Source organism: Bacillus rossius, chromosome 1, assembly GCF_032445375.1.
Source record: "Bacillus rossius redtenbacheri isolate Brsri chromosome 1, Brsri_v3, whole genome shotgun sequence".
Taxonomy (NCBI): domain Eukaryota; kingdom Metazoa; phylum Arthropoda; class Insecta; order Phasmatodea; family Bacillidae; genus Bacillus; species Bacillus rossius.
Window position 1 is genome coordinate 102,427,794 of NC_086330.1, and position 12,429 is coordinate 102,440,222.

Here is a 12,429-nt window from a genome sequence, read left to right on the forward strand (position 1 = left end):
GCTCGTACCCCAATTTATAATAAAGCACTGAAAACAAAAATACGTCCACTCTCAGTGGTGGACACATTATATTAAGTACGATGGTGTGCTAAGCAGGCTCTTGGAGGCGGCCTACACACCTCTGTCTCCACGCGGTTGCTCATGTCAAAGAAACATTTATTCATATTTCAGAGTTTTATTTCTGTTATATGTCTGTTCGCCCTCTACATCATGTTACACTATTACAAAGCTGGTGGCACGAATAAGTTTAAAGGGTGTCCAGGAAACCATATGTGCTGGACAAGTTAAGAGTTCGTAATAGATGACAATGAATAAAAAATGAATAAAAAATAATATGTAATTAGGTCAAACAGTCTACTTCCCGAGGTAAGCCCTGAAGATACATGTAAGCAATTAATATATATTAAGCAAACAGATGGATCAGTGATTACAAAATTGAAGACAACGGGTGAGCGGAGCTCCTTACCTCGGGTAGCGGCAGCGACAGACTGAACTCCTCTCAGCTCACCCTAAAGGCAGGTCACCTGCCCGTTTCTGGCCTATGACCATTACATATATTTTGAAAGCGTGCCACCGGAAAAAAGAATGACTACGTATAACCCTTATTTATATTTAGCCTAATGGCTGCAAACAATAATATTGGTTAACTAAACTATTTAAAACATACTAAATATTAAATCTGGTCGCTTTGAGACACGTTTGGCCTTATTTTGGGCCTTGGCATATTTATTACAATATATTTTAAAAGTACCTGTCCATTGGCTATAACATCAAACACTTAGGGCCAAAATAAAACAGGTTACATCTTAATTGAATTTCTTAAATACAGGAGCGAAGCACTGAGATTACCGCACCTTGTAGCGGTAGTTTGTGGCACGCTATTCAAACATTCGTACACCTACGCACGCACATGCACGGTGGGCTGTACGAGACAGAGGGTGATGGTGGGAGAAGAAGGGGTCGGAAGCAGCGAGGTACATCAGGCTTAAGGGAGGGCGTAGCCATGGCACCGTCAATATAATCAGCTTTTATGCTGCCTTACTGAAAGACATTGTCGTAAGGAATACTCGGCAAAATTAGGAATAGCAGGAACTGCAAAGCCACAATCTATAAATGTATTTGCATACTGAGGCTTCCCATTTACCAGTACCTATTAAGGGAAAGGATTGGGAGACAATTGAAACTAATTTTAGATAATTATTTTGGCATGGTTGTTAATAGGATGAGCATCATCAGCATTGAGTATTGTGCAAATTTTTAAAGCACTACTGTGAAAAGTCTTAAATCTGGCATTATATGGTTTGACAGATTCTGTAATTATGCACCAACTGAGCCGCTTGCGTTCAGATTATTTTGTGTGGATTTCTGTGCTGCTGGCATTTTAAGTTTACTCTTTTATCATTTTTGTGAGTTTTCATTTCAGTATAGTGTTTCTTATTTTATATTGGATTCATTTAATATTATACTGTTACATTTTTATATTGATTTTTTTTAATTACAGCCATCTGTATTTTTTCATATTTTAGAGCAACTTATTTAACTTGTATTAACCACCATTGTTCTGTTTTTTCTTTGTTTTTCCATTAAAAATTTATTGGCATTGGATAATCAGACGAAATCTCTAATCCGGCATGGCTGTGGTACGGAATGTGCCCGTATTAAAGACTTTTCATGACGTAATGTTGACCAAAAATAATAATGTACGCACAACTCACTAGCCAGCAGTCACCAGCAGAACACTCTGTGCCACAGGACATCATCACAGCCCTGACACAGCACATGGAGGGTCGAGAAGCAGCTATGATCGACATCAGGAAGAGCTTGCACGTCGTGGAGGATGAAGTGTTCCAGGGCTTCTGTCAACAGGTCGGCATCGAAAACATACGCCAGTACGAAGAAACTCTGCTCAGGTAGTACATTCCTTTCAGGTTTTTATTTTAATTATTTTTAATGTGACTCGCCATGTAGCTCATGCCTGAATTGCACATTCATAAAACACTTGGAAAACTGATTCAGCACAGTGAATTGTAATTCAAAATAGTTCATGAAAATCAAGGTTGTCAATGTAATGTAATGTAATTTAAGAAGTTATAATGCTCTTCTTGCAAAAATTAACTGAAGGTAAAATTAAGTTTTATTTATTTTATTTATTCACTTATTTACATTTGTTACATGCACACCATCACTCATTGAAGAGACTGCAGGAGTGTGCATGACTTAAAACAAACAATAATAAATAACAACCATAAATAGTAGTACAAAACACGAAGAATTAAAACAAACAATGGACAAGGACACGAATAAACATAAAATCCTTCAGGAAAAGGTATTTGATAACAATACAAATTTTATAATACATACATGGCTACATACATTACTATTAGTAGTATACAATAATATGTTCCTTCATTATTATTATTATTATTTTAACCAAAATTCCATGATGACACAGTTCAATACAAAATTTTAACCTCACTAAGGCAGTTCGCCACTTGGAAAAAACTTACTGATAATTCATATTTAGTTACTTTACTTTTTATAAATGACATAAAATGCTGTTGAAATCCCACAGTTGCCTGGAACTCACGGTACAGTGTGAGAACGACCTTGTTCTCATGCAAAAATGAAGCACACCAAGTCTTGCGAAAGGCCTATGCTGCTGTCTGTGGTCAAAAATATTCTAAATAATTGTCTGAAAGAAGGTTGGAAACAGCACGGCCTGGACCACAGACATGAAAATCTTGTCACCTACTTTCAAATGTTAGATTTGTGAGCCACCAACTAGCGCAATCTCACATGGCAACATTCGAGCGATGACTAGCCAGACAAAGAACAGTACAAGCCAGTATCAACTGGGAATAGCCCCGAAATAGGTGCTTTCCTATTGACTTCAAATACTTTTCTTACAATTACTACTCTGTGATTCCTAGGTCAGAGAGCTTTCCCATGGTCCTGGCGAACATCTCTGTCTCTCTCTAACACTCTAACACATGATGCAATAAATATTGCCTTATCATTTCAGTACCATGGCATCGTGTATATTTCATTCATTCATTCATTCATTCACAGAAACCACTGTCTCATGTTCTAGAAACAACCCAATCACTTAACTAAAATTATAGCTATAAAAATAACATTTAAATTAAATAAAATAGGTACTGAAAATCATACACACACAAAGTAACCTAGCCAACCTTGTTAAAATTAGTATAGTTCTGTGGGTTTTATAACAAAATATAATTGAATACATATTGTAAACAATCATAAAATTATTCTTGTCAATGAAGTTCAAATACCAAACTAGAGTATCATGACCTTGACCCCATATAATCAGCTCATATACCTACTCATTACAGCACAAAAATATTACCTCTTTTAAAAAGTCATGAAATAATGGGGAAAGGTAGTGGTATGCAATGCCATAATGTCAATACAAAAGAACAGTTAATAATGCTGCTTTTTTCATAAAATGCTGTTCTTAAGAAAGGACCAATTTCACTTTTTATATAATCCTTAAATAAGTATTTACCATAGTATATAAAATTAAAATTGGTATTTAGATATCACAGATCAGAAAGATCACCTTTAGCTAACACAAGAATTTTGGTTGTTGCAGAACACACGAAAAAACTGCTGAAAAGCGTTTGGAGTTTGAAAATCAGAAAAGCAGAATTTCAGCACTTCTGGAACTTGAAAAGTCCAAAGATGTATCTGGTATGGAATATACAGCACAATTTACTGCACAATTTACAGTGCAAATGGGTTGTATGTACTGTACAGTACAATTTGATTTTTACTATACGTAGTTAGGTAAAGAAATTGGTTTTAAGTTTCTTGTATCTAATATGTCTTTCTAAGATTGACTTGTAATCAAGAAATAACTTATGTTAAACAGCAATATTAATAATGTTATTAAAGTCTATACAGGATGTTTTACTTCAGTAGCATGAATTTATGTTATAATTTAAAAGTACAGTTACCAATTTTAATTTAACCCAGTATTCTATTATGTTGTATTACATGGAGATGTTTACGTAAAGAATGTATGATACTTTAAACTTTTAACGCTGTGGTGTAACACACTAATATGACGACAGGCACACGTTATGCTGGACTGATGTGACCCAAACGTAAACAAACACCTCGTTTGTTTACAAACACAGGACTGCATGAATGGCAGATGATATTTGTCAATACACGAGTGCCTAACATTACTTAGCCCTGTTTGCCATAACTTTAAAATATAATCAAGTAGACTGACCTTTAGTACAAATAAACAATATGTGATTTTCCAAGAAATGTTAATAATATTAAGGAAATGGAGGCAAAACAATAACATAACATTGGAATTACATTTATACTTGATAATGGCTAAAGTTCTCTGAATATCTATAGGCACAATGTGACTAGCAGAAAAAAAAATGTTTTTGAAACTGCAGGACGTTACGAAGGGCACCCGGCTCGACAACAGTCCAATTCAAGTTCAGTCTCTATTGTTGGTATCCAACACAACACGTAGATGCCGTCTACACATTAAATAATGGTGGGGGTTGCTCCGGGCTAAAACTCTGTCGGTAGGCTATTTCTACCCCCAGGACCTCTGGGGGGACCGCGGACAGTTACTATTAGGAGGCACAGTCTCTGCGATAACGTCTCGTAGCGGGAATCACCGTGTAAGATGAGGGGAGTTTGCAGTCCAACAATGCGCTGGCGCCGACCCAAGGCGACCACGCCTTACCTTGCGAATGCTGCGCTGGCTCCACAGTCTCCAGTCTGCATGACGGCTGTCCCAGGGAGTGCGTTGAGATGCACCACTAGGCACCACACACTTTAGGTCACCAGAGCACTCACACAAGGCGAAGTTCCGGCGCGCGCGTAGTTGTTTCCCGGACCGCGGACGCGTTGATGAATTCGATAAATACAGTCCCAAATATTGATAATACCGAAAGTTCAACTTCAGGTCGCGATTCCGCAGCCCGGAATCGCGGGTAGCGAAAACTTCTCACGCGAAGCGACACGAGCTCTGACTATGCGCAGCGGACAGACTCCCCGAGAAAACGCCGGGCGGCTCTTTTATACCTCCGCCGAGCGTCACCAGCAGCCTCTCCGATTGGCCCGTTTTTAAGTTCAGGCGGTTGCCGATTGCGGCTAATACTCCTGGCGCTGGCGCGCATGCGCCGTCACACTATCACTTCAAAAGTCAAATATTTACCAACACCGCGGACCATTGTTGACTAGGCCCCCTCAAACACTGTTTATATTTCCTTAAATACGCCCTACTGACCATATATATATATATATATATATATATATATATATATATATATATATATATATATGGGTCGTGCATCGGTACAACGCGTATAATTTTTATCAGAGTTAATGTATTTATGTGTTGTTTGTTTTTTATGGTAGCAAACATGCAACGTTGGACTCAGGCCGTGTCCGAGGGCGAGAAAGCCTTGTTGGAGGCACAGCAAAGGAATGAGAACCACAAGCGGGTGTACGAAGAGGCTCTTGCCAAACTTGATGCTCTCAAAGCATTGCAGAGCACAAAGCAGGCTGAAATAAAGACAAAGGAAAATGAAATTCGAAAGGTTCTGTTTCATGTTGTGTGCTGCATAGACATACAATGATTTGAATTTCTGTCAAAAGTGCTTTGATTTGCAAAATAAGACTATATGGGCATTCAGTACCGTCTACTCTCAATTCTATGACCTTTTATGGTTCCTGGGGGGGGAAAAAGGTTATTTTAAAGGGGTCCTTATTGGAATATTGTACTAATTTTGACCCATCTGTGTCCCTCCAAAACTTCAAACTCACATTATTTGTATAACACTTTAACGGGGGAGGGGGGGTTTACGTAATTAACTAATTGGGCGTGTTATGGACCATGGACATGGGTGCCACCATGTGGATGGGCATGTGGACCCTGCTTGCGACTCTGTCTCTGGGTCGTGACATGGCCCGTGTGGGTGCAAGGCTCGATTCCTCATATACCACGTTAAAGACTACCCTATCAGCCCGTTCTGAGTGGTGGGTATGCTTTTACACTACCAAGTGATTGTTGTCGGTGGGCTCTTAGGGCGTCTCACACACCCCGGTCCCCCTAATGCAGGAAGCACATGTGGCCACGCGAATCAAGTACTTACAGGTCTGGTTGAAGAGTTTTATTCTGGTCAAGTTGTACACGAGTAAAAACAATCATGAAAGAAAACTTTACGTAATAATCTGCTAAAAATGCCAACGGCAATTCAACCGGTTTAGGGGCGGACTAGGACACCACATGGCCTGGCCTAGAAGTTAAGTCACGTCGTTCAATTTAAAATGCTCTTTAGGACAAATTATTAATGAAACAGTCTTCCGCCTGGAATAGGCCTCGAAGATGAAGAAAAATTGTAACATTGCAGAATTCCTGCTCCCTACTACTAGTAACCTTTGGCTAAGAATGTTTTATGTTAATGGTTTATCAAATACTGTATAATTATTTTTATTATTTTTTCTTTCGTTATGCATAGGCACTTCATATTTAATTTGTGTTTTCATAGTGAATATTATTAAATTGTGTATATTTTGTATAGAGCTAAATTTAATGTTTTATTGTTGTTTGTTTATGTTATCATTTACAATTAACAAATGTATTAATTACATTTTATTAAAATTTTTAGGCATATTTTGAGTAGAAAGACTGTATGGAACTTTTGAGAACATTCTAGAAGGTTTTGAAAGAAGAAAGACACAGGCACATTGTCGCCGGCAAGTTATTTTTCACACCTCAAGTTAGTAAGTCATTGGAAAAACCCAGCATGTGGACGTACAACTGCGCAGCAATAAACTGGAACTTTCGCTGGTTGCAGTCTCGCCAGCCAATCAGGGTGAACCTTGAGGTGGTGTGATGTGTCTTTCCCAATCTTAAAGAGAAACATTCTGTATTGTGATTGGTCAGTTGGCCCACGAGGTTGCCTCCTGTTGTTTTGTCTTTTTAAAGGGTGAGATAGCTGTGTGGTGCGGGCAGTTGTCTGTCGTCAGTTGTTGTCGTCAGTTGTTGTCGTCGGATTGTCGCGTGATCGTCGCTATGTGAGGCCGCGGCAGCTTGCTAAGAGAAATGAAATTAAAGATGTAACTTACAAACTTAATTTTTTCAAGAGTTTTGATTGTAATTTGTTACTATTCTGTGTTTTGTTTCCAACCTGGAATATAAAAAAATGTTTAAAAAGACATTAACGTCAGCGAATTCTAAGCAATCAGTTGAAATGAAACAGTGAAGTCAATGAGGTGCGTAAATGGCATCCTACCCTGGGCAGTGGATGAGAGAGACTGGGGTGTGGTCCGGGTGTCAAGGCGGCAGGAAGCAGTTGAACTACTGTTAGGCTGCGAAGAAACAGATAACACTACAGAACCTTTCGAGCTCTGTATGATAAATTACAAATAATTATTAAGTATTAATAACATTTAAATCCGGTTGTCTTTCATCGTATTATCCACCAGAAAAATGTTGTCGTAGCTTTAGGAGTCTTTGCTATGAGTATGTGACCAGATGTTTTGCACGAGATCTATACAAGTTTTTTCTCTTCACCATCACATTCTAAACAAATCAAGGAGCTGGCATGCTGTATTTCTACCCTCTGATTTGAAAACTGTCAACTTTAAAACATGTGCAGTGTTTTGATTTTTATGGACACATATTTATCCCTAATCAGTATGCTGTCAGTTCTAATATATTTTTAACTACCTGCCTAAATCTCTTCTCCGTAAAATACTTCAGCTGATAACATGGATGTTAGTAATGCTTCCATATTACTGTGTTAATTTGTGGCCACATGTAGCTAAAAAAAAACTCCACATAAACAACCCTTAAACATTATGACAATCCTATAGAAATTTTGTTCCTGCCCGATGAGAAAATCTTCTGTGATCGCCTAAAGTCGTATTCGTAAACTACTAAATATTCGTATCAAATCAAATAGAAATAATAAACTACTTATTTTGATGTTCAAATCAAAATTCAAATATTCGCACAGGCCTAATTATTTCATATCTATTATCTGGTCTTCACAGCCTTTTACCACACGACAACAAAGGGTTAAAGAAAGGTGGGTGAAGCGGTGTAGGGAACTAATGCAAGGCCGTGACATGTGAGGGGAAGGTTGCCAGCGTGGCCTACTTCAGTCGGCAAGCTGCTTGTGCAGTCACGTAATTATTACTGGTGCCTGGCTGCTAGCGACCACAGGAAGAATATCAAATTATGTGGCGCATATTTCACGTGGCTTTATCGTATGTCCCGTGCTTTTGATAACTGTCCAGCTGTTTTCATTAGGATCAGTTACTTGAAAGTTAAAACTGCAGTGAGCCGTCATGACGTTGGAGATGGCAACACATGAATGTCTAAAGTGAACATTTTATGAATTGTGCAACTATGCATGTGTACACCTATTAATAAGTAAGCTTGTAAATGACAAATATGCTGCATAAATGTATTCACATTGACGTCAGCTGGGGCTTCGCCCCATGAGCCTGGTCATCCTCCGTTTCTCTCCCCGGCATTTGTAGCCGATACGTACGTAGTCGTGTGTGTGTTTGAATTGCGCGCCACGAACTGCCGCAAGAGGGCGCATAGCTTCAGTGCTCCGTACCACTAAATTACCTAAATTAATATTGTAAGCCTTTTTCTTTTAACCCCTAAGTAATGTTACGGCAGGTCAACCGAGTGAGTGTTCTTTTGATTCTTAATTAGATAATTTTAATAAAGTGCAAACACGGTCAATGACACTCTCTAGCGGGCGACGATGGAACTAATATAAAACTTTATTTAAACTGTTTTCCATGTACAAGTAGTTATTACAGAAAGTCTGGTCGTGGGTATGTATGTATTAATTTTGTAAGAGGTTCATGTTATTCTTTCTAATAACCCGGGGCACGTAGTCTTACAAATGATAACGGTAATCGTGTTCGGCGCGAAGGACGCCATGTTTCCCGCCGCGAGCCTTGGCTCGCTCCAGTCTCCTTCTTCAGCCGGCCGAGGGCGGACGTCTCTGCAGACACCCCGGAGACATCAACATTGATTCACTGATAGGTAGTTCTGTATATTTAATTAATCTAAACCGCTTTATTAGTATTCTCGGGGCCTCTCTCGGTCGGTGGGGCTGTGTATTAAATAGTTATTACTCCCAGGAGTTTTTAGCATTCACTCTACGTAAAAACTTGGGGCGGCCACGTGTGTGGTCCGCATCCTCAATCTATACCAATTCGTGCGTCGGGCGTTTAACCGTCTAAAGAGAGGAGTGTAAGAGGGCGTGTAAAGTCTAAATAAACCAACTTAAACAAGTCACGTGTTTTTGTGTTTGGGGGCCACGTGGGTCCTTCCTCCGGTCAGCGGCAAGCCCGACGCTAAGAGCAGGCTAGGTACAGGTACAGGTGTCAACGCCGAAGTCAGGATGGCCGCACACACACGGGTCACGTGACACCCTGAGTAAGAGTTTCAAGTCGGGTCCACGTGCCCACTCACGTGGTGGCACCCACTAATTCCGGAATCAGTATAAAACGCAACACCAACACCGGTAGGCCCTCAACATTGATGTCAACCAGGGGCTATGACCCTCCTGAGTCCGATGTGACCCATCAACCATCACCGCAGCTTCCTTCATCCCTCATTCTGCTCAGTGTTACAGTGTTCCATATGCTTTTGAATCCTGCACCAACGTGCATGACGTCAGTGCTTCACTCTCTTAAAAATGCCTGCCTAATTAGTTGTAACCTGTTTTATATCCCCCAAAGTGTTGTATGTTTTAGCGGACAGAGTTACCTCTTCGAGATGTGCTTTTCTTTAACTGTAACATACTAAGTATTCAGTGACCCAAACGATGCTGAGCTATGCTGAACAATCCCGCAGTGGACCATATTTACATATTTAGTTTGTTTAAAATAATTTAGTTAACTGATGTCATTGTTTGCAGTCATTATACCAATTTGAATAAGGTTTTGTATGTATTCATTCTTTTGTATTCATTCTTTTTTCCAGTGGCATGCTTTTTCAAATGTATGTAACAATAGTCGGCGCGCTGGGATGACCCAGTCTGTCGCTGCTGCTGCCTGAGTTAAAGAGCTGCATGCACCCTGTTGTCTTCAACTGTGCTTTTTCTGATTAACGTTCATCTGCTGCTTTAACTTATATGAATTGCTCTCTTTTATCTTCAGGGCTTACCTTGGGCAGTAGACTGTTTCACTCAGATATTATTTAATTTGCCAGTTGAAGCTTTGTCATGCTGTACAAATTCTAACTTAGACCAGCATACGTGGTGTCCTGGACCAGTCTCTAAACGGATTCATGCCACCGGCTTTTACTAACAATGTTAAACAATGTAGAGGATATAAGGAGGAGTAACGTAAATAAAAGTAATAATATGCCATAGCTGTTCCTTTTGTATGGACGAATATGTGGGGAGCAGACTGAGGTATGTGGGCCACATTCAAGAACCTACATAATTGACCATCTTAATTATGATAGCGTGTCCACTGCTGAGAGTGGACATATTTTAGTGTGTGTGTAGCCTTATGTTGGGGGTGTGTCTCGCTGTGCGAGGGTGAAGTCACGACACTGAGACAAGACCAGCTGGTTCCATGTGACCAGGAATCCATGTGGTGGTGCCCTAGGCGTAATGATACATCTTTATTAAACATACATAACTCCTCGTGTGATAGCATCATTCTGGTTAAAATTTCAAGCTAGTGGATTATAAATTAATTCTTGCAAAAAGTAAACAAGAATACTTTGTGGTGTTCTTGTTACTCAAGGCTATTTGACAAAACACGAGGCATGAGTTGATGACAACTTGCCACTTCATGCTGGCTGACCAGGACTGTGCTGCTGCATTCTTGAACACATGAACAGTCAATTTTTGTCTCGTTCTCGGTGCTCCGGTAGTCCGGTGTTTTTTCTCACATGCTTCATAAAAACACCATCAGAAGGAGCAGGTTGTAAAAGTAGTGGTATGGGGATGGCTATAGCTTTGTGATTAATTAGCTCTTTTTTTTTTGGGAGAAGGGGAGGGGTAGATAAGCAGGTATGACTTATTATGAACAGTTGGAAGAATGTCTGCCTTGAAATGGTGTGAGTATGAACATTAGCAAAATCTGACTACTACATGAGTGACAACATGCTCTCTCTTCATGATCTTGCAGACAACTGCCTGATTGGCAGTATGACATTGACTGCTGCAGGATCTCATGTTCCAGCCACATTGCTACAGGCTGGCAACCTCAGTGTACAACACTTGCAACAGAAGTACAAGGCTCACAAAGAGAATCACAACACAAAAGTGCCCAATACAAATGCAACTAACTTAATTTTCGGCTCATCTCCTTCAAATTTTAAACTTTTTCTCCCAAATCATTCAGTATCCTGTTAAAGGGTTGTTACATTGAGAGGATTGCTATTCCTGGTAGTTATATTATCAGAAGTTGACTGTACTTGTGAAGTTTATTTTAATCTTTGTCTTTAAGTTAAGTGTGTCATTGGTCTAATTAGAGAACCTTTAACATGCTGGACATTTTATGGGAGAGATCCCAACCCAAAATTGAGGTGGTGCTGTGGTGAGACTCTGGATTTGCATTTCAGAAGATCTGGGTTCAAATCTCTGTCCAGCCTTGTGTGTCACTGTTTCTAATGACTTCAATGTCAATGAAATATACAGCTCAAATTAAACAATTGGTTGTAACAATATGGATACCTTATTTATCCAACGAGGCCCACATTTTCCTCTTTAATAAAGAGAAAACATTTTTGATTTATATGATATGGGAATTTGATAAAACAAACATTGCATTTAATGTAGGTTATGTGTGATGTTTATATTCAGTGCCAGATTATTTAATTGGTTTTAAACATGTGTACTTTATTTACATACACTGCAGTTATTGTTGATGTGACTGAAATAAATGGTCCGTGAGCTTGCACATACATCATACTTACATGTAGGTATTATTTACACTAAATCAATAAACATTATTTCAGTTAAGAGAAATGAGGATTGCCAATTCACTGTTTACGATCACTGAAACTTTATGGTTCGCTAAAATGAGACGGTAATTGCTTTCCATAGAAAAATTTCTTAGTTATGGACTTGTAGGACTTGCATCACATAATTCTGTGGAACTTGTTGCAAAAAAAAACCAAAATTGTCAAAAAGCATTGTTACAAAGTTTGAAAACCAGCCTGATTTTATGTTTATTTTATTTATCTTAAAAAATTTATATGTCTAGTGGTAATGAATTAAGAAAAAAAAAATGTGTTTTGAAGCATGTTGAGCCTGTTTTTTTTTACAATTTTTTTAAGTCATCTTTCAGCCGCACAACCTTTGTTAGAAATACTTTGGGGATTTCATCTTCTCATAATACAACATATTATTACACAGTCATCTGTAGCACTATTGT

General features: G+C 39.0%; 1 protein-coding gene across 3 annotated transcripts in view; it reads left to right on the forward strand.

Moving 5' to 3' along the window:
* Positions 1 to 12,429, forward strand: part of LOC134540903 (structural maintenance of chromosomes protein 1A-like) — a 151,457-nt gene that overhangs the window by 102,464 nt on the left and 36,564 nt on the right. For all 3 annotated transcript variants that reach the window (XM_063383972.1, XM_063383989.1, XM_063383981.1), the window contains exons 15-17: positions 1,753 to 1,910; positions 3,617 to 3,714; positions 5,416 to 5,597. In XM_063383972.1, the coding sequence (XP_063240042.1) occupies positions 1,753 to 1,910; positions 3,617 to 3,714; positions 5,416 to 5,597 (438 nt within the window). The remainder of the gene's footprint in view (positions 1 to 1,752; positions 1,911 to 3,616; positions 3,715 to 5,415; positions 5,598 to 12,429) is intronic.